At 36.1% G+C, this 26,542-nt stretch overlaps 2 protein-coding genes across 2 annotated transcripts; one reads left to right on the top strand and one right to left on the bottom strand.

Moving 5' to 3' along the window:
• Positions 1–795: 795 nt before the first annotated feature.
• Positions 796–7,292, bottom strand: LOC107705474 (ancient ubiquitous protein 1-like; the record flags this gene model as incomplete). The annotated part of the gene is made up of 4 exons (XM_016508784.1): positions 7,074–7,292; positions 6,277–6,414; positions 5,361–5,511; positions 796–986 (listed from the first exon to the last, which is right to left on the bottom strand). Coding segments are annotated over exons 1-4 (521 nt in total), but the record flags the coding sequence as incomplete, so codon positions are not given.
• A 9,199-nt stretch (positions 7,293–16,491) lies between these two features.
• LOC107705479 (kazal-type serine protease inhibitor domain-containing protein 1-like) lies at positions 16,492–20,305 on the top strand. The gene is made up of 4 exons (XM_016508790.1): positions 16,492–16,942; positions 17,957–18,117; positions 18,603–18,750; positions 20,184–20,305. Exons 1-4 carry the CDS (start codon positions 16,492–16,494, stop codon positions 20,303–20,305), a joined length of 882 nt encoding a protein of 293 aa, XP_016364276.1.
• The last annotated feature ends 6,237 nt before the right edge of the window (positions 20,306–26,542 follow it).

Genomic DNA, 26,542 nt, shown 5'->3' with positions numbered 1-26,542 from the left:
AGCCTAAATAAGAAAGTTAAATACACACTGTCTACAGGACGCGAGTGGCGCAGCGCGACACGACACGACAAAATGCTAGGCTATAGAACTCATTATAATCAGTGATGCTACACTGGATGCGGCCGGGTGCATTAACTCCTCGTCTGCACGCGCTCTCTTTGAAATAGGAATCGTTCCCACATTTCTTGTTAACATCTACCATTTATCGCTGTCTCGATTGTATTTGGCCAGTTTGGAGAAAGTCTCACCAAACCTGACCAGCCAGGCGTTTGCGATCAGACACTTGTACGAACGCGGATGGGTGACATGAATGGAGATGGCTCCAGATCGGCAATGTATTATTTGGTTTCCCAACAAGGTCCATCGCCCAACACAAAATTAATTTGCTGAATGCAGAATAAGGTTTTAGAAAGCAGTTACAATCTCAAAGCACGAACTAAGACGACATTGAATGCGCTGGAGTCGTGCATCCTCTAGGTTTTATGACTTATAACTTGATCAGAGATAAAGAGTCATAGAAAGCTGCTGCATTACGCTAAATGTACATTGTTTTACAAAAATAGTTAATAAAATATCTTTAATATTTGTATATATTGTGTTTTGATGTAGTTGAATTGTAGATGTACGCATTTTAAATATTTGATGTATTTTGTATAAATTTCGTATATATATATATTGACAATATATATATATATATATATATATATATATATATATATATTGACAATATATATGACAATAGTCAAAAGTAAAAAAGAATATTGTTTTGATGGCAGCTGTGTGATGTTGGAGTACCTGAACTTGAGGAGGCCGTTTCGGCCGTTGGTGGTGTCCTCCTCTGGAAAAAGCAGGAGGGGTAAAGCGGCAGGAGATGAGCAATACCTGCGGAGAGTCTCTGTCAGCTCCGCCCTGCTCTGTACACCCTGACCCAGCTCCATAAAACCTCTCGCCCAGCACAGGAACCCCACAGGGCCCTCCAGCAGTGGCTAAACACAAAGAAACAGATAGCAAAACATGGTTACATGTAGCTGATTAGCTAAAGCATGATGTTAGTCATGTAGTCTACATGAAATGTGTAAAATAAATATAAAGGGCTATACAGTCATTAAAAGTATCTTATTCTTTTATTATTGAAGCTGAATCAAGTAGGGCTTATTGTGTGAAGGTAAAAGTACATTTTAAAATACATCTGAACAATGCATACACTACCATCTAAGGGTGTTTTCACACTTGGTACTTTTCAGGGGTCTGAGCACGGTTCTCGTGATTTTTGGCCCATATGTGAACACTCCAAACGATCTCAGACCTCTCAGAAGCGAACCAAACCGAGATCATCTCGGGAGGTGGTCTGAGTACGGTTCGCTAAAAATGTGCATTGTGAACACAAATCGGCCCGGGCTCACTTGATTTTTCCATTTGCGAATTCCAATGTAGTTTGGCCATCAGATGTTTCCGTACAAATCAGCTGTTCATAGTGGCTGCTTCTTCTGGCAGATCTCTACAAATTGTTCGCTCACAACGTACACTCGTTTATTTTAATTTCAACCGCTTCCAAACTGTGTAAGAGAGACGCGGCTGTGCTCCTTGCCAGTTTAAACTTTTTGATATAGGCTATGAGCGCGCACATCCCAGCGGGGGCTAAACTACACTCTCTTTAGCGTTTATTGTTTCAACTGTCAAAAACACTCATGGTTCACATAAACACAGTTGGTTTTGTCTCTCAATCGAATGTAAAATTTGGGAAAGAAATTGCATGTGTAACTGATCTGTGCAGTATGTAGTTCTAGTACAGCAGCCTAATATGAGAATCAGTAGAATCTAGTATTCATACGATTAATAATATGCATTTAATTTTTTTCATTTGATTAGTATATTTCTTACTTAAATGCTGCATTTAAGGATACCTGTACTGTACCTGAAAAAGTTAAAGCAGTTTATTATATTTTCTTTTATTTTATTTGTCCAATTTAATTTTAAATAATCTCAATGTCAGCATGCCTTTTCCGCTGGTCCTTAAAAAGTTTTGCGTTTAATTGTATCAAATTTAAGGCCATAAAAAGTACAATGGGGACGGAAAGACAATTGTCATATTAATCATAATGTGATGATTAAAATGAAAAAGGCTATGATTTCATTGGAAAAAAAATTTGAGCGCTGCATGTTTCAAAGTCTATCTTTATGCAGCTCTGAAAGCGCCACCTGCTGGCAGAGAATGAATTTGCATTTTTTTAACAGCCCTTCTGATGGTTTAAAATAATTGATATTAAACCAGCCATTAAACCATTAATATAATAATTGATACATTTGATTTTTGACTCTTTTCTTTAAAATGGTTTGAAATTTGAATGGCTGAAATTTGAAATTTTATTAAAAATGTTTTTATATTTTTTTGTGAAAACCTGTATCTGAACTGTAAATCATGCTTTTTACAGTCATTTTAAAACATTGCCCCACCCCACTCATATGGCATTAATTTTATCTGTGCAGGTCTTAAAAACAGTCTTAAAAAGTCTTAAATTCAAAATAAATATTACAAAGGTGTACGAAACTTATATTTTTGTGCAAAAGATAAAAATATTACAGTTTTGGAGGCCATAATGTCAGCCATCAAACACTGAACTGGACTTGATCCAAAAAGCAACAGTCTGAACACAAAGAGGTCTGAGACACCATTACTGCTTAAGTTAAGGACCAAAAAAAGGATCTGAGTCCTATTTCAGGAACAGCGATAGTGTGAACACAAAGAAAACTGGGTCCTTTTTCACTTGGTCCACCTCTTGGTCCACTTAAAGGGGTCTGGGTTCGGTTCTTTTAAAGAGGACTCAAGTGTGAAAACACCCTAAAACAGGGGTGTCAAACTCAGTTCCAGGAGGGCCACAGCCCTGCACAGTTTAGATGCAACCCTAATTAAAGAAACCTGATCCAGCTAATCATGTCATTAAGACTTATTTGAAAACTACATGTATGTGTGTTGGAGCAGGGTTGGAACTAAACTATGCAGGGCTGCGGCCCTCCAGGAACTGAGTTTGACACCCCTGATCTAAAAGTTTGTGGTCAGGAAAAATATTTTGCTAATGTTATTATGATAACGTTTTGAAGTCTCTTTTGCTCACCAAGGCTGCATTTTATTTGATCAAAAATATAGTAAAATCAGTATGAAGAAATATTATTAACATTTAAAATAACTATTTTCTATTTTAATATATTTTAAAATTTAATTTTGATCCTGTGATGCAAAGCTGAATTTTTTGCATGATTACGCCAGTCTTCAGAGTCATGACCCCTATTATCAATGATGAAAACAGTTGTGCTGCTTAATATTTTTGTGAAATCTGTGATAGTTTTTCAGGATTCATTAATCAGAATGAGCTTTATTGCCAGGTATGTTTACACATACGAGGAATTTGTTTTCGTGACAGAAGCTTCCACAGTGTAACAGGATGACAGTGACAGAACAAAACAACACAGATAATAAAAAAAATAAATAAATAAATAAAAAAAATAGAACAAGTAAAACAAGGAATAAAAAATATACAAATCGACAATCGACAATTGTATGTCCAGGTATAGAACAATAGACAGTTGTATGTACAGGTATATTATGTGCAAATTGAAATGTAGACTGAGTATGTGTGTTAGATAAATAAGTGTATGAGTGAATAAATAGTGTGTGTTCCACAGTTATTGTCAAGTGTTCATGAGAGGCCTGAGGGAAGAAACTGTGCCTGTGATGGCCTGAGGGAAGAAACTGTTCCTGTGTCTGGCCGTTCTGGTGCTCAGAGCTCTGTAGCGTCGACCAGATGGCAACAGTTCAAAGAGGGAGTGTGCTGGATGTGAGGGGTCCAGAGTGATTTTGCCAGCCCTTTTGCTCACTCTGGATGAGTACAGTTCTTGGAGAGAAGGGAGGGTTGTACCAATGATTCAGAAGAGCACTTCTAGATCTGAACAGCACATCTTCTTTAACACAGTTACATCTGTACACCACCTCTCATTGATGTAAAAACATGTCCCGCCGTCGCGCAATTTTCCCGTTGATTCTGCGTAGCGATCTACAATGTCCAGCAAAACATCAGAATAATCGAAAACCGGTGAAATATCGGGTGGTGTGTACTTCCGAATGTCCAGCAATTCGTCTCTGGTGAAACTGATTGCAGGGATATAACTAAAGACAGGACAAACTAACAAAAACATAAAAACAACTGCGGAGCACGCCACGGAGGCAGCCATCAGCGTCGGCGCCATCGCGAGACATTAATGAATAGAAAGAATAAAAAATAAAAAAAACAGCATTTATTTTAACTGGAAATCTTTTGTAACATCAGGCCTATACATTTTGTCAATTTTGATAAAACTTAATGTGTCCTTGCAGAATAAAAATATTATGAAAAAATAAAAAAAATATTTCTGAACCCAAACTTGAATGCTAGTAATAAACTAAATTCATATTATCTATGCTGAGCATATAATGTAAACTGTAATAGTTGTGTAAATGTTGTGTAAATTACATATTACGTATATTATATGTTTAAGTTTATAATAATTTAATGACTTACAGGGTTTTGTTCTTATTTTGTAATAACAAAGATAAAATAATGACAAAAATTTGTATCTTTGCTCACTTTGCCTAAATGTCTGCAGTTGTTTTTTATTTTATATTTTGTTAAGGTGTAAGAGGTGTTAAGTTTCTGCACTCTTCCATTTTTAGCAAATTAAGAAAACTTTGTCTAAAACAATTTTTGTGATGGTTTGTATTTTTTGTGCTCTGTATGGAACATCAGTGCCTGTTTAAGTGATGAACTCCATTACTTGTGTTTGTTTTCAGACATGATAACAGACGTTTTATACTTGTGCTACAACTTTTTGGCCTGTGCTACAAAACTTTCAACCTCTGTAGCACCAGTGCTATGTGAAAAAAAAGTTAACGTACAGCCCTGACTTAATACACTAACTGTGATTCTTAAATTTTATGTTTATTTTAATGTAGTTACAAGCAATTATTTATAACAAAAATATAAATTTAAAATATATAATACATACATTTATGTTCAAACTAAATCCTCGGTCAACTCATGCAGAAAGGAATTCAAGCATGACTTAACGTTTAAAAATGAATTTAGTTATTCCTCCTGCCCTACAACCAAACAAAATTGAATCATTTGATAGGAAGCAAACAGAGAGAACTAGACCTCATTCACTGGCCTCTGGCCCAACATTACGTCAGCACAGCTGCCAAAGGAGAAATAGACCTCATTGTGTGAGTAAACCAATGAAAGAACCAAAAGAAAGAGGTCAAGGGCAGAGCAGAGGAGAAAAAGATTACATCATGCTGGGAAAACACTGAGACGCACATAGACACTCACCGTGTTACAGGAGGTAAGAAGGTTGATAATATTGTGGTCGAAATGTGTAACGTGATTGCAGATGTAAAGTCGGCCGGTTTTGTCCCGTAAGTGTGGACTGTTCTGCCGGACATGCAGACCCAACACTGAACACATTATTCTCACTATGAACCTATAACAACAAAGACAAATGTGTAACAAGCAATACTAAAAACACATCCAAATGCAAAAACAAAATCGGTCAAACCAAAAGTAACAAAAATTAAATACATGTATTATTAAAAGTTTGTATTCTAGGTGACAAGTTATTCACAATTTTTTAAAGGGGTCATATGATGCTTTTTTAAAGATCATTATTCTGTGTATTTGGTGTAACAGAATATGTTGACATGCTTTAATGTTCAAAAAACACATTATTTTTCAAATACTGTACATTAGACTTTAGTCTTTGCAACTTCAGGGATCTTATCTATGCACAATCAGCTTGTAACACTCCAAAGAGAAAGGAAAACTTGAAATCGCATCATATGACCCCTTTAACACCTTTTAGCTTGTTTGAAGCTTAATATCCTGTCTGTGACATAAGTTTTAAAAGCAAATATATATATATATATATTAAATAATATTAATCTGCAACAGTGTGATAATTACATATGAATGCTGTTCAAAAAAAGCTTGAGAATGTCACACTGCAGCAGTGTTGTTATTGTTAACTAAAACTAAAAAATCTGAAATAAAAATAAACAGTTGATAAAAAGTAAAACATTTTTTTTTTTTAAAAACTAAAAACTGAGGGAAAAATTACTTAAAGCTAAACAGAAATATTTTAAAACACTCAAAACTAATTAAATAAAAAGCACATAATAAAAAATGCTAAAATTTAGTCTTTACTGTTCTGAATTGTACTATCTATTAACGCTCCAGTGTGGCATCTTACCTTCTGACAATACTGTCAGGTAGTGCACAACTCACTAGAAACACATGGACACCAATAAATATTCGCAGTAGCATCAAACACACGCCGACAGGGGAGTACAGCAACAACAACAGCAGGATGAAGCGATCATTTGGTAACCTGTGGAAAGAGATGACAGGAATAGCAACCAGCTTCAGGATCTATTTATGACTAGAGCCGTTTGCCAGAAACTAACATCTCTCAATGTCAGAGACCTGAGCAGTGCACACATTTCAAATGTTTACTAACCAGTGCTTCATTTCTGCTGTCATGCTTGAGTTACTCAGAGATCAGAAAGACAAACCTAAGAAACATGAGTTATGGGGAAACCTTGGTTTTTGTGAGAAAATCATCTAATATACGATCATGCATTGTTATTTTTTAATTAGATCAGTTTTATGCAACAGGCCTTACTGTTGACATTAACAACCACAAATATTAAGACTGTGTTATTATTATGCAACATATTTTAATGAAACATACACATAGCCAGACTTTTTTATGTAATGTTACTGTAATACTCTCATAAACCATACAGTACTATTCGAAACTGTTCGAATAACCTTTATGGCAAATATGGTGTATTAAATTACACAAGTGCAAAAAGAATCAGACAACATTAATTGACTATCCATTCTCATATGCATGTATCTGAAGCGTTTATACGCTTCAGACTTTATACGCTTGTGTTTTTGTGAGTTTGATGTTGAACATGCTACGGCTAATTATATTAGCTCTGCAACTGTTATCATTTCAAGCTTGGAATGTGAGTAAGTTACCGCTGGAAGTCGAACATCTGCTCAATCCCCCGCGTTTCCATTATTTAAACTCTTTCTGGGATACTTTCAAAGGCTGCTGCATACTATTCTTAGGACTTTAACGGCAGGTGAAAGGGGGAGAGACGCTAGCTCGTTATTAGCCTGTGCTATTATTCGCCATGTTGAGACGCTGCTGATGTTTCTAGATGGGGAACAAAGAACTTCACGAGAGATTAGACACTCCAGAGCTATTTCCGTGTTAGGTCACGTGCTTCGCAGTAGCGCATCTGATTGGTCCCTAGATGTTGAGGATCGATTTACTGGATTTTACACAAGATTTATATTACTCAGTATTTAATAATGCACACCAGCAAATAATAAATATAGGAGAAGTACAGTTATCTACAAATAGAGTTTAAAATAGCTATTGTTTAATACAGAACAAAGTGTTTTCATTAATGCAACGAAACCGATATTTAATATAAATACTATAAATATTTATCTATGTGTTACTTTGCAAAATAAGTGTCTTAATTACTGTTATGTATTAACCATTTCAGTTATAAGCCCTAGAGTAAAAGTCCAGCGTCCTCATTGCGAAGAGTGGAAGAGCTGGTAAGTATAGCTTCTATGTTCCTCTTGAGTTTTCAAAGGACAACTCACCTTTCATCTTCATCTTATTCGCTTGCTTTTCTAGGCGCATTTTTTAGTTAAAGGCTGACATCTTGCGTTATGGAATATGAACTACGATACAGTCTGACAACCTTTCATAGCCTTCATTAAACTAACACTAAAAATACTTTTTGAAAAACACGTATTGTTATAAGATGAACTTAGTACTTATTATTTTATTTTATTTTATTTTATTTTTTTTTTTTACAGATTAGGACTCTAGTATCGAAGTTTTTTCCTCCATGGGATAAAAAAATAATAATAAAAATAAAAGGGTGCGACTTATTATCTCACAATTCTGGGTTTATCGCACAAATTTAACTTTTTATTTTTTATTGCAGTCCTGTCAGAAAAGTAAAAAATGTGAGATATGGACTTGTAATTCTGCTAAAAAAAAAATCTTCCTGTGGGGGAAAAACACCTTTGCATTGTGTATAAAATTCTATAGGCTATTATTTTTGTAAGTAATTAATTTTGTGCAAGAAACACTTGCGGGTTTCAAACAATAGAGGGCACCACAATCCTTCTTATTTCCCAATGTTTTTCCCAACTCAAACTCTCAAAACAGAACTTCGGCTGTCATGTCCTATCAATGACTTTTTTTTAGCCCTCCATTTTATTTAACAAATTAAAACCATTAAATTAATTAATAAAACAATAAAATGCTTTATTTTCCCAACTTTTTCTCCTTCTAGGTAATAAGTCAGAGTCAGGGTTATCTCTCTCATGAACAGTTTGACAGTATATTGACAAAGCAAATAACGCAGTTTGTCATATATTGATCCAAGTATACTGCAAAGGTAATATACTACACAATCCTAAAAACTGAAACGTCTGATCTATACGGCTGCCATCTATAATAAAACTCACTATACGAATGAATGTAGTCCACACACAAACAGAGTCAGATAACAGTGGTGCCACTTGAATGCAGTGCATTCGCCCCCAGCTGCAGTTCCCAAATACGTCTCTTCAGTAAGAGACTGAATCTGCCCCATTCATTAGCCTAAGTGGATGAGCTTCCCTAATAGATGCTCCCCTTCCCCTCAATAATTGCTGTTGATTGGCATAAATTAGACCCTAGTTGCCAGACCAGTGATTCTCGACGACGATAATCTGATTCCCAGCTGAAACTAATAGGATTTTAACTCTGGTTTGGCCTAATGTCCGTCTGTAAGGCCTGGCCCGGCTCTGTTAGGGAAGACCTGCCCTTCAGCCCCGTAGCCTCATGCACAACTCACTCTTACTGCAGGGCTGCAGATGAGAGCGCACCAATAAATGAATTTGTAGCCTCAGGTGAACACGCACGCACACGCACTGTCGGACCAGACCTATTAACAGATGGTGTAGTTAACAGTGTGTTAAGAGGACTTGACTTTAAGGCCTAAAACCACACAGAAAAAAAACCTGACGTTTGAAGATGTTCACCATAAGGCAAAACAAGGACGCTTCTGTTTGGCTAGAAACTAGTTTTAGAAAATATTTAGAAATATAGTTAGAAAAGTTCGAAAAAATGACAACCCTGGTTGTTTTTTTATAGAGGTTTTCCAACTGGGGTCTGTGGAAAAGTTTACATAAAGTTTTCTTTGATAAAAAGTTACATACAGTATATATATATATATATATATATATAAGCTCAAAGCCTCTCTCTAGTGCCTGGTTAATAAATTTACTAATCAAATTTACAAAAAAATTAAATGGATAGATGGATTTTCTACTGAGTAAAAAAAAAGCATAATATTGTATCCCAATAAAAAAACTAAATATTTTCCAAATATTTCATATTTATAATATACATTTTTTACACAACAATTTAATATATGGATCATATCTGGTGGTCCATGGCATCTAAACCCCTTGCTTTAATTAACAGAAAAAAACACAAATCATGATAAGTGTTCACACAGATTTTGTTGTAGCAAGTAAAAGTAAATGAATTATTACTAAAAGCATAGTAAATATAAGTGTGTAGATGTTGTTATGTTGTTGTTCTTCTGAGTGCGTTGCTGTGAGGTTGCTAAGCAGGTGGTTACTTCCTGGCCCAAATCTCAATGATTGTCACATCCATCCTGTTTTTTTAAGATGTGAAAAGTCACTTCAAAAACACTCTTTTGAACAAGCTACTTAAAGGTATCATTCATGTCCATACACACGACACACAAATACATGCTAAAACATAAAACACAAGCTTTGTTCAAATCCCTATGTATATTCCCTTTAGACACTAGTGCACTTTAGAAACTTCCGTGTTGGTCATGTCTCACCACCATTATGTCCCGATCAGTATATTAACACATTTTGCTTGAACCCCTCACAAATCGAAGCTTTTTGAGACACATGTCCCTAATGAATATCACCCTTTTTTGATATTATTTGTCTTTAGGCTGATAAGAGCGAGCAGCACGCCTCGAGTCTAATGAAACTCCACTCCATTAGCGCTGAATCGGACAGATTGGCCTCCCAGAGAAATGAATTGAGTTTTCTGTATTTGTGAGATCATTCTCTCTGCATTAACTGATCTTTATCCCATCTCTTCATCACAGCCAAATCAGGTTAGGCGGCCATGATTAGCTGGGGTGGTCTCCCTTTTTAAGCAGTAATTGGGTTTAGCGGCTTAGCTGATAGCGCCATTAGGACCAATAACGGCCTTGCTTGGCTCGGGGAGTGAAACAGATTCTCCTGGAACAGATGGCAGATGCTGGTAAAGGGGTTTGATTTAGAGGGGGCGAAAGCAAAGTTTGTGTAACAGTAGAAGTTCTGGTGCTGGTGCAGTACGTCCTCTGTGTTCGCCGGGTGTATATATATATATATATAAAGAAAAATATGGTATGTTTATATGAGCATCTCTGGAGAGACCTAAAAATGGCTGTCCACCAACGTTTACCGTCCAACCTGACAGAACTGGAGAGGATTTGCAAGGAGGAATGGCAGAGGATCCCCAAAGCCAGGTGTGAAGAACTTGTTGCATCTTTCCCAAAAAGGCTCATGGCTGTATTAGATCAAAAGGGTGCTTCTACTAAATACTGAGCATTTTTCAGTTTTTCTTTTTTAATAAATCTGCAAAGATGTCAACAATTCTGTGTTTTTCTGTCAATATGGGGTGCTGTGTGTACATTAATGAGGAAAAAAAATTAACTTAAATGATTTTAGCAAATGGCTGCAATATAACAAAGAGTGAAAAATTTAAGGGGGTCTGAATACTTTCCGTACCCACTGTATATATATAAAGTTGATGTTTTAAGATGTTGTGTTTAATAGCATTATGTGGTGGAACAAAATGACTCACTTTTAAAAAACGGTATACCTTTAAATACCTTTAAAAACGGAGAAGTATTTATGATCAAAATGTGTACACACACACACACACACACACACACACACACACGTATGTCAGTTGTGGTTGATGTGATAAATGGCTGTAAAAACGGTGTAATGTTGAGTCGTACAGCCATTCTTTACAGAGTCCAGTTGGGATGCAGCAAAGAGCTTCTCATTAATGCAGGAACAGGGCCGCCTTTTCCCGCTCAAATCCGTCTCTGGAGAAAGACTTATGAGAGAGCACTTCAGATGAATGAGTGCACACGAAACCACTTTACTTATTCAAGTCCAGCTTGGCACAGGGTGTGACTTTTGGGAAACACAGCACACGCTGCCCTGATCTGTGTACCTGTTGAGCATTAAAACTATTAAAATGATGGAATTATGCTGCTTAAATGGTCCGTCTCAGCAATTCATGCGGACTGGAAGATTGCAAAGAGACTGAATCAACCACCCTGACCAATATTACTTGCTCTGATTGACCATTTCAATGTCCTAGCGTGCCAAGTCCTCAAGTCGTGGCTAACACTGTGAGGCTAATGTCTGTCGAAGGAAAATAAAGGCACTTTAAAACAATTTAAAAAGAAATCAAGGGGTGCACTTTGCGGGAAAAGCATCCTGTGGTGAGTCTACGGCAGTTGAATCATGTTAATAATGCTGAAGTTAAGTACCTGCCTGCTGAGATAAAAGACTTGACAGGTTATAAGGTGTTTCATAATATGGGAAATAATGGATAATGAAAGTGCCATAAATGTGGATTGGTGTATTTTGCAAAGATGGGCTGGAGAAAATGATTGTGCTGATGTATTTGACTTGTTTTGTTTAATATTCTTGTTTCCTTCACTAACAGGCTACACGATGCAAGCGAATTAAGATACAATTCAAAAATGTCAACGGAAATATTTTCCAAAATCCATTAAGCTAAACTCAATACCTTCGACACAGCATGCATACACAGCCCGACAAAACATCGTACTGTGATTTCACAGCAGGTGATGTGCTGAATGGGATTTATATTGCTTTCTCAAGGAAATGCATCTTTATATGGGAGACCAAAACAAAAGAGTGTAATGAATATATGTGCTTTGCTAGAGCACCATGACAAAAACAACTACCTTACAGTACAACAGAAGTAGCCTGGTATATACACTGTAAAAAAAATAAAAATAAAGTCAAGTTATTTACTTAGCACTTTATATTGTATTATTTTTACAGTGGTAAATAGAAAAATAGCCACAGACAGTTAAGATTCTACTGTAAAGCAGCTCTAAAGTATAATTAAAATAAATAGCTATTATTGGAATATGTTTTACAACAAAATACGATTTAAGTTTTCTAGTTCAAAATGTCATGTTTAATTCAATGTGTTACTGTTTCTGTGTGTCAGTTTGTGAAATTTACTAGCAATTTCTCAGGTTTTTCTCAGATTACATAAATGATAAAATTCAGAAATTGAATTAGTTTTAAAAGATATTCTGAATTCAACTCTAAGTTGAGGCTTACAACCATGATTCCTCAGTGAATGAATTAAGAGTGTGTCTGAACCCCGAACATTATCAGGAAGGCTATTCCAAAAACATTGCTAGTATATCCTCCAAAAGTTTCTTCAGTCACTAACATGTGCAAAAAAGGATCATATTTCTATCCAAAATACAGAACACCATAAGAAACTATATTTTGCATTATTTTATTTTATCCACTATAATATTTCCATGAAAGCACAATAAATTCTGAGGTGAAGAATTCATATTTTTTCTAGTGCCTTGAATTTAATATGTTTAATATGTTGATTTTAATCAGCTTATTTTTTTTTTTAATAATTTGTAAAAATTTTAAACAAAATAATTTGAAATAATTTGAAATCATTTAAAAAAAATACAATAATACAGAGAAATGCTGTATTACATTAATGAGGATAATAATAATTAACATATGGACACATAATGTTATGGAAATTGCACACACACAGACACACACACACACAATGTCTTGTCATGAAAAATAATGCAAAAATCTTAACGTCCCTTCTTAATTTCTTAAATATTTGTAATTGGTATATAAAATTTATGACAAATACATATATTTATTTTGTGAGAAAGTGCCATATATTTTATATAAATATATATTTAAGAAATATTAGTAAAGAAATGAAGCTCATTTTTAGATTTTTTGCTTACATTTTTGACTTTGACAACATATTTAAAACTTCAACAGGCATCATGCTCCCCTAACTCACATGGGGAGAAAATGTGACATCTTTTGTTGCTGTCATCTCAACAAGAGTTTACACAATTACAGACAGCTGGTTTGCCTTCAAGCAAAAACGTGTGACATTACAGTCTCAGGTTGAGTATTACATTCTAACAGTGCATTTACAGAAATACTGTAGATACAGTCTTTGAAGGCTGTCTAGTTAAAGTGACAGCATGTATTTTTCAGTTAAAGTCCTTAAAGGTTAATCAAACAATGAAAATGTCATCACACACTGACCAGATTATCTATCTATCTATCTATCTATCTATCTATCATATATTCTCAAGAAACAATAAGAAATACACAATTATTTAATATGAAATATTTAACAATCCCTGACTACTTCTGCTATGAGGTGATTTCACAGTTTTGTAGAGGAACTTATCAAACTGCAGCAATTAAATTAGTAAATTAGTGAAATAAAGATCCTATTGATCATCATTTAAAGGCCAATGATAAGGGCTCACACTGCGCTGATTCATGGCTTCAGTGTTATCACAAACCAATATATCTAATCCCCGAGGTGAGCTGAACCTCTCCCCTGCTTCACCTCTTGTAATTCCATTGCTGGCCCTGTTTAAAACACTACACAGCCATTTGGATTTACAAGCATTTGCTCCACATGTGACCTCCGCTTGGTGACATCATTGTTTTAAAGGAATTGAATTTGCGGAGGCTCCATGAAGACTGTGAGACAGCGTGTGTGTGAGTGTGAGACACATGAGAGAGACAGACAGACAGGATAAGGCAATTGATCTTCATGAAACTGACATGCCTGTTCACTTGAAAATAAATCACAAGAGCAAAGTACCCATTACACTGCAAAACAGACAACAGAAATTGACATGAATTTTACATATCAAGTTTTGTTTTCTTTTAATGGGTCTCTAATTGCGATTAAAGGTTTTCTAAAGAATATTTGAATGGTAAGATTTGCAATCTGATAATTCTGCATTGTTGATCAATTCTGTTTTATTCGTAATAACTTTAATTTATTGCGTTATGATTAGCTAGCCTACATTTACATTGCTAGTCAAGTCAAGTCAAGTCACCTTTATTTATATAGCGCTTTTAATATTTTTCAGTTAAAGTCCTTAAAGGTTAATCAAACAATGAAAATGTCATCACACACTGACCAGAAGCTGTCGAGGTCCAAAAAAAAAAAAACCCCACCAAGAACTACCATGATAAAAATGGTCTATATGTCCTGTACTCTACATTCAGAAGACTTGAGTTGTGTGAGTCATATGACCTGCGTTTATGGTGCTTTTCGGACAGTTATAGGAAAAGCACATTGTAACCTTGGGAAAGATTCTCAAAGAAAGTTAATTGGAGTGGGGTCTGATCTTATCATGGACGTTCAATCTGTGTTAGTTAATAGTAAAACTCAAGGCACACTCCAGAGCTCGCTGCAGCCTCTCCGGTGTTGAATAGAAATAGCCTGAAGCAATTAGCCCACTAAGACCCACTCATTAGGAGGCAAGAAGTGAATGAGATCTGCTCGCCACAGCTAATCAATATTAATGATGGATTATTTACAATTAACAATGGGCCCTTAATGGCCGCCTAATTGTTTGTTTTGGCTTAACGTGGCGAGGTGAGAGCAGCAGATAAACTAAGGACATTAGTGAGAGAGAGATGAGCTAAATGTCTTCTCACTTTCTTTCACAGCACAGATAAGCTCGTTTGTAATGGAGGAGCGTTTTGTTTTTCATGTAGGCCTGCAACAACAAATCTGCTCAATGTTTTTTAGTCCCCTCTTAGTCAAAATGAGAGTTTTGTGGCTTTTAATCTGTCTTCACACTTACACTTCTGCAAGTGTAAGCTATATATACTGTATATATATATATACATGTACATAGGTTATATATACACATACATACACACACACACACACACACACACACATATATATATATACTCTCTAGATTCAGAGTATTCACAGTAGTAGTATATCTTACTGTTTTTAGCATATAGGAAATAGAATTAAGAAAACTAGTAATTTCATGGTATCACTATGGAAAAAAAGATTCAAGCACAAATTCTACACTAAATTCAGGTGTAAACAGGGTCCAAACCATTTTAATCTAGACCAGTTTCACATCGACATGGTCAAAATAACAAATAGCTGCTTGAAAGCATTTGAGCAACAAAGGATATGAATAAATAACTACTAAAAATAAAAATAACTTAATAACCTAGACTGAATGACTGCAGAAACGTGTCTAAATAAACGCGCAATACCTTACTGAACTTCTTCAGCATGTCTGGAATCAACAACTGCAACTAAACAACTAAAATGTCAAATTTGTGATTAAACAACACACAAAAAAGTCAGACTCTTTCTTTCTTTCTGTTTTCATATCTCTTTGTGCTTTATCAACAAAGTTCCACTCAGTCACTTGTAATCAGATCTGTAAAACGCACCGTGATAACTGTGATCAGTCACATGATATTTACGGCTCTTGTGATTGGCTAAAGACATTTTCTAAGTGAATGGGAACGCTTTGATTCTGCCAGTGAGCTATAAGCTCTGAGTTACACAAATACATTCACTATATTTAAATCATTATTGTTTTAAACATTTTTATAAATTGATGTTTTATTATCACTTAACTTAAAACAACCTTGGAGAGGGTGATGAAAATCATTGAGATCAAGTTTGTGAGGGTTAATTTATGACCATTTCTGTGTCCAGATTGGTTTAAAACCCATGATTTCAAACTCAGGTTTCACCCCCCACCCTAACTCAGGATTGAGTGTTTTGATTGGTTGTTGCTCATCTCCCAGCTCACACCTTTTTTACACTTTTGTTGAGCAAAAGGGGGGAGGCACCCTGCAGTTTAAGAGGGGGTCACCAAAGTTAGAGCTGCCTCTGTGTTTTTTTTCCCACCTTCTTGCTCATTTAGCCTGTTGCACTTTTGTGACACTGCAACACAGTTCAGTTCATAAGGATACTTCAAGGACTGAGCAGGGAGAAAAGGCTTTGCCGATGATCACAGGAATTCCAGAAACATTGCATTTTGGCATTTTCAGGCCTAGACTGCCCTTCAAGACTGCTTTTTATTGGCCTGCTACATCAACATAAAAGCTACTTCTGCTATCAGAGACTTTTTCCATCCATTGACTGTTTTTGCTGACTTCAACCAGTTTAACCTGACGGACAATGGCTTATTTACTAGTTTTACTGGTGCTGATGCTAGTTTCAGTATCTGAGTCCTTCCATCTTGAGCACCTCAGTCGCTTTGACTGGCAGAAGAGCATTCGACCAGGCGAGGGATGCCCTAAAAAGTGCCACCCTGAGCGCTGTCCAGATGTTAGGCAGCTGCAGGGTTGTCCAGCCAGGCTGGTTCGTGACCAGTGCGGGTGTTGCTGGGAATGTGGAAACGATGAGGGGCAACTGTGTGACCCGGAGCCCCGATCTGGGTCTACTTTTTACGGGCGCTGTGCTGAAGGTCTGCGCTGCAGAGCCCCACGCAGAAACCCCACAGGTGAACCCAGAGCCATCTGTGTGTGCAGTAAGCAGGAAGCACTCTGCGCTTCTGATGGAAAGACATATAAAAATATATGCCAGTTTCAGGTGGCCCAACACAAGCAAGGCAAAGGTCAGATGCTGACAATGGTGCACCATGGACCCTGCAAGTCAAGTGAGTATCTCTAAATATACTATGATTAAATCTTAATATACACATATATAGATAAATTGTAATTCTTGTTATCCTCAATTGCGATTTTCATTATTGCAACTTTTAAAAGTGCATTTGAATTTATTACAGATAGTATAAAAATTTGCATGGATTAAAGGCAGCACAACAAATACTACAATGAGGCATAAACACGCATCAATTATTACATTTATATTATTTATTTTAAAATTACATTTTACAGTTTATATATTTAAAATTTCTTGAAAATTGATTAAATTGATGAATTGGGGTGGGGTGATTAATTGTCATAAAAATAAAGTCGCAATTGCAATCATCCTAAAATAAGCTTATTTTTATTTCAACAAAATATGATTCTTTCTAAAATCATTAAAAATATGATTATTTTTCTTTTGCTTTTGGTGATGACAATATGCCTGGGACATGTCCTGACAGAGATTTACCCTTCTAAAAGCCTTCAGCTATTAAAAATGTTTTCTTACTGGTATTTGATATTTAATTTTAGTACTAGTGCGTGTTTGCTCAGCGACCTCAGCTAAAGTAATGGCCACATCAGTTTGGTATGAATGCATCTGCTAATGTAAATGTAAATGTATATATAGATGTAAATGCCATCTCAGGAGGAACCATTGTCATGGATAGAGTCTGAGTGCCAACATGATCACCACATTTAAAAGTTTTGTCATGGAAAAGGCCAAATGAAAACCCATTTGTTCAGCTGTGGGAATAATAAGTCAGCCGTTAAGTTTATTTACCTTACCGTCATGTTTAAGATTAGCAGTTCGTAAGTGTCCAATCTCACACCTTAAAATAATTAACCAAGCTAATCAAAACACAGCACAAATGGCTACAGTAAATACAGACGCTGGTGTGAAAATAGCATCCAGTAGCAAAGATTTGCTTCAGGATGTTTTTTTTTTTATCTTAAAATATGTTTTATTTTTATAATCAGTTACTCTAAAGCTCAAAGTTTTCTATCTTCTGCAAACTTTACAGAACCAGTTATCACTTATGCTCCCCGTGACATCGTCACAACCAAAGGAAGTGATGTTATCTTTTCCTGTGAGGTGTCATCGTATCCATTGGCCTCCATCCAGTGGAGTAAAGAAGGAGTCGTTATTTATTTTCCTGCTGATGATTCAAGCACAGCTGTACAGGTATGTGCACATTAAATAATCTGTACCTGGTGGACAATAAAATTGGACAAAAAAATGTAGTAACCAACCCCCGTGACATTCTAACAAATACACAGGAAAGCACCATTCAAACTGGCATCAGTCTGTACATAATGATAGTCACATAATCTTTAGTATTTTTCATTGCATTGTCCATATAATTAAAGTTTGAACAGATAAACACAGTTAAACTTAAAAAATAAATGTTTCAAATGTTTTTTTTTTTTGTATGATACAATAGAAACACCATTTTTTTCTTAGTAAATAATTTTTCAATAATCTTATTAAGAAGCTTTTGTGGAATGCAAAGGTTCTTCATGGAACTATAGTTGTCAATAAATAACCTTTATTTTTAAGAGTGTAAACAGATAAATAACCTCTCAATCAGCAGGTTTACATTCTAGTCACATTCTCAGAAACAGTTCTGGTTTTGTTAAATGTGCAATGGTGTGTTTCTGTAATTACAGGCTCGTGGGGGTCCGCGGCGGTTTGAATTGACCGGCTGGCTCCAGATTCAAGGAGTTGGGCCGAACGATGCAGGTGTGTACACATGCACCGCCAGGAACGCCTTCGGAGAGGTGTCTGCCTCCGCCAGATTACAGGTTACACATGGAGGTATGTCTGAGAACACACTCATTCATAGACACAGACACGGCCATTAGGAAATATATATATATATATATATATATATAGTATATCTGATTGGTACTCTCTTCAAACATGATTGAAACTACATAATCTGATAAAAACAAATAATTTGATTAAAGAGTGTGTATATTAGTTGACTAGTTGACTCTTTTGCGGTCATGCAAGTTGATTTCCTCATCTACTTGCAGTGCAAAGTATTTTTAATAGACTATTTAACTTAATACAAACAACAAATGTTTAACTTGAACATTTGTCTTGTTTTAACATTGAAAAATATCCCTCCACACTGCAGAGAGAGGTCTGTTAGGTTATTCATGTTCTCTCTGCGGTCTGTGGCGTGGTCAGAAAAGACATGTGAATGCACCAACAGTGGGAGCTGATCAATTCGCATATGCCACTATCAAAGCTTATCATCTCCTCATCGCTAAAGGTGAACTTGGCCTTCCGAGAATCCGACAGAGCTGACGATAACCGTACACCAGTCGAGGGCTTTCTCCAGCAGGAACGTAAAGGCTGGTGATGACAGGAGGTCGAGAGGGTCCTAGATGGGGGGAGATTTGGAAGGGAAAGGGAGAAGGGGTGGAAGGGCTTGTGTATTATGTGGCAGGTCGTTGCTGTGACTGTCTGGCTGTTATCTCTTTCTCTGGGGGGTCTGATCCTTTAGACTGGCCCTTATCTTCACCACCAGTGCCTGACCCTCCCCCCTTCCCTCGCTTCCCGGAACGTCCCAACTGCTATGAACTCTGGGATAGGTGGAAGTGAAAGGTGACTCTGGACACAGGACAGACCCGTTCCTATAGGTTTAGAGGCTATAGAGAAAAATAGAAAGAGAAGATTTAAATATATCAGGCATGTGTGTGTATGTCTTACAGGAAGTTGTGGGCAAAAATATTGAGAAAATGCTGAGCTTTCTTAATATGATCAAAAGTAAACGGGCTGCGCATTATTTAGTGCATTAATTAATAGATGCCATTTGCATGACGGTAAAGGCTGTTCACCACATTTTCACTCTGTTAATTAAAAAAGCATCTACTAAAATGTTTTAGTATAGTAGGCTATATTAATTATAGTACATGCTAATGAAAATAAAGATTTGTTATTGGCATGTGTGGTTCCACGAAGAACCTTTAACGACAAAAGGTTCTTTATAGCGGAAGAAGGTTCTTTAGATTTTTAAAATGCTCCTCACAATAAGAAAAAATGGTTCTTTTAAGAACTGTTCACTGAAAGGTTCTTTAGGGAACCAAAAAAATAGTTCCTCTGTGCTGCGAAAACCCATATTGAAACATTTATTTTTAAGAGTGTATTAAACAAATTAAAAATAAATAGTTTTTTTTTTCTTTTTTGCATCATAAATAATTGCTACAATTAATCAAACATTGTGTCTTTATATTTTCCAGGTTCTCAGCTCCCCAAAGAGTTCCGGCAAACAGAAAACGGAGCTTATAGAATATCAGGCGAAGAGGAGAATGTCGATGATGAAGATTACGAAGGCCAGCTGAGTGGATATATGTATTTGTAACATACAGAGATTATAAAATCATAGCATTTAAACAGATTTTTTTAATTATGTTTGAGATGTCAGCTCAGCATAAAATGTGTACTCTTACATTTTTTTTATTGCCCTTTTAAGGGTTTATGTTTATGTGTGAGCATTGTATATAAATCCAAATAATTTCTATTCACTCTTGAGATTTGTACTTAAAAATAGAACTTAATTAAATAGTTGATTTACGAATTGAGTGCTTTGTTGTTTGTGATCTAAAATATTTGCTAAGAGTCCATTTAGGGTAAATCGTTATTGCCAAATGTTATTATGCAAAAGTGCACATGCCAGACTTTTCTAAAAGCCAAAAAAAAAAAAAAAAAAAAAGGCCATCGATGCTGCTTTCGCACGCATTTACCCTGAACCCATTCCCTGCTGTTGAATAAAACATCAGCAGTGTCTCTCCTCACTTCTGTCTTCTCAAAGACGCTGAGAAGAAAAAAAAGCACCCAGGTTAAGTTGTTTGAAAGCTCTGGTATTAAGAGGCGTTTTACACTTAAGAAGTTGGTTTCGCTGGGTTTTCTCTTCCCTCCCCTATTGATTGATGCTTAGCTATCAATGCATAATAGAAAAGCACTCAGGACAAATGTGGGGTTATGGCCTTCCAGGGAGAGAGCAGACCAGGCTGTTTCTCAGCACCATTATTGCCCCATAAAGGATCCCTGGGGAGGGACAAGTTCCTCACATCAGCACACACCAAATACCCAATTAAAAAAGAAGACCTTTAAATTCTCTCTTCTTTCCTGGGCAGAAATCAATCAGAATTCAATCTGTTCGGCTTGGATTCCGACAGGCCAGGTAATTGCTCACCAGAGCTCGGATAGGTGACAACAGCTTCGAGGAGAGACAGCGAGCCAATCGGGTGTTCTCTTTCAGACCGTCGGTGAGAAAGCAGTGATACCTAACGAAAGCTCATCTATGCGCTTTCAGGACGGCTTTTATTTTTAGACTCTTGGTAACAGGTGAGGATTTTCTTTTATAGGCAGCAGGTAAACGATACGACTTTGAGCGTTAAAATAAATGGATCATTTAAAGTAAGTGGCTCTCATATTCGTCTTCTTAAAAGCCCTTTGAAAATGAATTCCAATTTGGAATGATTTGTACTTCAAAAGGCATTTGTTGGGGAGCGCGCAAGGCGATTGGGCGAGCGAGAATCGGAGAGACAGACCGGGTGAGAGAGAGGAAGAGATGGATGAAGATGTGATATGGAGTTAGAAGAATGCAATTAAAAGCTGAATCATTCTCACTCCAGCGTAACTCTATCCGTTGAGATGAGAGCCGAGCCTCTTTCTCATGGCTGTATTTGTGTGGATAAAGCTCTCCCCTGGCCCTCGTTTTAGATTCACGCTTAATGATCCCCTCTCCGATGGGAGAGAGTGGGCTGCTGTCAGGATGGGAGACGCGATCCGGACGCAGCAGTGTCCGAGTCCCTCTGGCCGGCAACACCATGTGCAGGGGTCAGACGAGGTCAGAGGTCATGGGCAGAGAGCTAGGATTAATGGACATCTCAATAAAACGCAGGGTCGAGTTACCAGTTGCCCAGCCTGATCTGACACACACACACACACACACACACACACACACACACAATCTCTCATTATTTCACTAGAGTGTAAACACAAGACTCACCTAATCTAAGCAGAAGAGGATGTGGTCACAATCTTCACTAGCCTGCACTAAAATACTATGAAATAAGCATATATTAAGACATACAGTATTATTTGGCAAAAAAACAAAAACATCTGAATTCGTTTCATATATAAGCTGAAAAATATAGAAAATTGACATGACAGTGAATGAAGCATTTTAATATTGTGTCGGTCGATGAAAAAGACCATGAATATCCACAGGAAAGATGAACAGAGATCATATTGACTGCAGTAAAACAGACTCCAGCAAAGAATCGCTTGCTGACAGATGTTCAGCTGATTTTTATATTTCATACAGAGCAAAGAAATTAATATCTGGAGGATCAAACCTAAATAAATAAAAAATAAGACTTGAGTTATTCAGTGAATTTAATTAATAACATGCAATTAATTTATTAATTATTATCTTTCCATAATATATTTACAATTTTATAATATTTAGGCCTATTTATATTTAGAAAGAAAGAATAATTAAGATATTATATATTATATTTAGAAAAGGAGAAAAAGAAAGAAAGAAATACAAGAACGAGATTTTTATTTATTTTATAGTTGTTCCTGTATTTCCTGTTTACCTCATTTTGCTTAACGAGATCTTGTCCTCATGTCTGGAGAACGCCTCCCACAAAAATCATGCAGTAATCGTTAGTTTATTGCCAATTCCCCAAGCTTTAATAGGCCTACTATCAAAGAGCTCAGAATCGAGACGAAGCTGGAAAAAGCCATGGAAAATGCCTCATTAACACCATCAGGTGGCGCGTGCTGCTGTCTCATTCGCTCTGCGCTGGAACTCTCGCGAGAACCCTGTTGACTTTTGAGGGAACTCTCGCGAGAATTCCGTCCGCTGTTGGGCGGCATTTAGATGATGGATTGTGAGCGGCCTCATTAAGTCACGCAATGAGTGAAATATGTCTTTGTCTCCCCTTTGTCGCAAAGTAATAAAGGGACGCCGAATTCTTCAGCACAGCTGCACATTATTGCACAGCTCTCAGCTGGACGATTTTTTCCTCTCTTCTAATTGATAAATGACAGGATGAAAGGTTATTGTTGTCACACTAATTGGAGATGGCGGTGAATTACTAACGGGGCCCGTGCGTTTTCTGCAGTGGCATTGGGTGGCACAGTCTGACTGGTGTTTTAACAACCAGCTGCTCATAGACTGGCCAATATGAAATAACCACAGGGGCATAGAGGGAATATTAATTCCAGTGATTAAACAACACTTGGGAAAAAACGTAATATTTACAACAGTGATATGACGGTAAAATAAAACATTTTGATTTCATGCCACTATTACAAAATACAAGAACAACAATAGGCGAGTAAAACAAACAATATTTAAGATTACTCTTCGGGGGAGACCGGGTGCACTTTTTACTTAACTAAATACTTAAAAAAAAAAAAAAGAAAGATAGGCTATTGTAGGCCTATGAAAAGGATTAAACACCTTGACCCAGCATTTCAGCAAAAAATTATACAGTAAAATAATTCATTAAACATCACAAATGTCCAGCAGAAATGGTTTAAAATCAACACCCAAAACCACTGTCAGAGAAAACAGTGGTTCATTTTTGACTTTTGACTCAAAATAGTTGAGATATGGCTGCTGTGACAACTAGCCCCGGCTTCCCTATTAGTTGTGTTAGTTGGTATAGTTTTTAAAAACATTACTTTATCCAAATGCAGGAGCAAACAGAGCCCTAATAGAGTTTACAGTTTCAATCTTATTTAAATCCTTATTCTTATAAACGGAATACAGTGCTGTAGAAATGGACTTCCATTTGCAGGAATGTATCATTTAACCCTTCTATTTTGCTCTCCGGAGAGCTACTCTTTCACTTAGCTTTTTCCTGTGAAAGCAGGATTTGATTACTACGGTAAGTAGTAAACATGCAGGTATTTTTCCATCTCAGCTTGTTCTGAGTTCAGGGCCTCGGAGTCTGTGGATGCAGCTTGTCTATGGCACTTTTCACAGATCAGCTTTCACACAAACAAACCCTCACAGAGGAGACTACAGTATATGCAGGTAAATGTACAATGCCAGCCATGCACAGCCTTAAGAATCAACCACAGTGTTACGGACGCTCACATTTGCCTTTGCAAACACATCAGATCAGCACTTTTTGATGTCCTTCCATTTTAAAATCTGTTGTGTCGATAACTATAAAGGGTTTCAGAGGAATTGTTTGCTGTTTAATAATGTATATAGTCAAATGAATAGCATGGAACAATAAATATTTGCAGTACGGCATGTTAAAAATGTAATGGTGTGTTCAGAACAAACATGTATATTGACTTGAGTAAAGATGGCGAGGGTGTTACTCATGGTTCTTATGGCTTTAATCTTTCAGCAACGAGTTGAAGGAACATAATGCATTCTGTAGCTATACTAATAATCTTTTTCATATTTCTCTTTAAAGTGACAGCTATACTCATGTTTCAAGTAAACGTATATTTGCCTTCGGCTTATTAAAATCACACGTTTTCTTATGCATGCATTTCCATTTGGCCCAGGCAGACAGCAGTCAGTGATTGACAGATGTATTGATCCCCAGAGAAGCTTTGTGACGGTGATGTGGCATATTTTTATTTACTGCCTGTCTTTAATCCAACCTAGCCACCGCTGACAGTACCGCCTGTCCTTCAAGACTGACACAGTGCCTATTGTGTGGAAATGGAAGAGTGTGGTGTTTGATATGTTGAGGGTGCCATCAGGGAAAGCTGTCATGGGTTTGCCAGCAGGTACTGTCACCAACATAATAAATCAACTGTCTAGTCATTCATTCATCCTTTTGGCAACTCTCTCCCAGCTTCTGTTCACTTTCAAAACCTATATTTATTTCTTTTTGCCATTCCATTTTTTTTTATTCAAGCTAAAACAATAATAGCTACCCTAAATAACAAGCTTGACTGTTAATTACCATTGTTCAATAACCCACACAGTTCATTTTACTTAAGTTTGTCTGCAGAGTTTATTTGAAAAAGTTGATTACACAATAATCAATTAACTTATTGTGTGTAGATAGGCCAGAAGTAATAATAAAAAAATAAGAAATATTTTTTTTTCTCATACATAACTTTAAATAAACAGTATATACAGTTATATTTGTGGATGTTTGCTTCAAAGCACCTTACACTGCAAAAACTCTTGTTTTCTGAAAGAAAAAAAAAGTTTAAAACACACACACACACGCACGCACACACATGTTGTGTATTCATCACGCACGCACACACACACACACACACACACACACACATGTTTGTCTCTGTGAATTGTGGGGACTTTCCATAGACTTTGATTGTTTTTATACTGACCAAACTATATTTTCTATCCCCTAACCCTAAATCTACCCCTTACAGAAAACCTGTTTGCATTGTTACACTTTCAGGTAAACATCATTTACTATTTTTAATATTTTTTTCCTTCGTGGGGACCGCAGGCCGGATCCCACAATGTCAAAAATGTAAGGTTTTACTGTGCACACTGTAGCATAAACAAGTATAAACACACACACACATACACACACACACAAAATAAACTTAATTCCAAAGAGAAAAAAATATTTTTCTTACCGTATTGTCAAGTTTTTTTCCTGTTTTAAGCATTTTATTTTTTTTTTTTTTAAGAAAACAGAATTTAATTTTGCTTCTCAAGTAAATGCATCCATCTATCTTTGCAACTTCTATGATAGTTATTTGATTTTCTGTTCACTTTAATTACTTCCTTATATACATTCAAATTCAAAGATTACGGTGCGTGAACATTTCTGATAATCTGTAATATATTCATTTTTTTGTGTTTTTTTATACTTGTATTTACTACAACTCCCCCAAAACAGCCAAGAATGTGTATAGGAACGTGTTTTTAAAATAAGCTCTAACGATGCATTTATTTGATTTTTAAAAAAAAAACTGTAATATTGTGAAATATAACAATAACTGTTTTCTATTTTAATACGTTTAGAAATGTAATTTATTCCTGTGATGGCAAAGCCATTACTTCAGCCTTCAGTGTCACATAATCCTTCAGAAATCATGCTGATTTGCTGCTCAAGAATCATTTCTGTGTTGATTATGACATAATTAAAATGGTTGTGTCGCTTAACGAAGTGTGAATTTCTTCAAACAGCATTTATTATTTGAAATATAAATCTTTTTTTCTGCATGACAACTATACATATAGTAGTGTGTATTTTCTGCATTATTTTTTGCAGTGTGGTGTCTGCTGAACTTCATGAAACAATATAAAAATGTAACCTCGGTGCAATTTATCAACAATCTTATATATTAGAATCGATATAAACTTCTCTAAAGCAACATTAAATTGTGGCATAAACTGCTTGTTCATTGTTTGGAAGAAAAAAGACGTTGTGTTTGGGCTTGTTGCACATGAATACTTTCTATTGATTAAATCTGACTGAACCCAGACAAATAAGATTTATTAAGATAAATAAGATTGGATTGGATTTCATTTCTGTGTGCATGAATAACTTTTTAGATGTTCATTTGGTCCTCCTCTTTGCAAAAAAAAAACAATATTTTACAATAAAGTTAGTAAATATTC

The sequence above is a fragment of the Sinocyclocheilus rhinocerous genome, unplaced genomic scaffold (genome assembly GCF_001515625.1).
Source record: "Sinocyclocheilus rhinocerous isolate Xijiao unplaced genomic scaffold, SAMN03320098_v1.1 scaffold1556, whole genome shotgun sequence".
In the NCBI taxonomy this organism is placed as follows: Eukaryota; Metazoa; Chordata; class Actinopteri; order Cypriniformes; family Cyprinidae; genus Sinocyclocheilus; species Sinocyclocheilus rhinocerous.
Note: the sequence above shows the minus strand (reverse complement) of the source record. Positions and strands in the feature narration are given on the sequence as shown.

What these genes read in the sequence shown, in the direction of transcription:
- LOC107705479 (XM_016508790.1), top strand. Translation starts at nt 16,492, where the DNA reads ATGCTAGTTTCAGTATCTGAGTCCTTCCATCTTGAGCACCTCAGTCGC. An exon ending in CCATGGACCCTGCAAGTCAA is followed by an intron (nt 16,943 to 17,956) that starts GTGAGTATCTCT and finishes CAAACTTTACAG; the next exon opens with AACCAGTTATCACTTATGCT. An exon ending in ATTACAGGTTACACATGGAG is followed by an intron (nt 18,751 to 20,183) that starts GTATGTCTGAGA and finishes TATATTTTCCAG; the next exon opens with GTTCTCAGCTCCCCAAAGAG.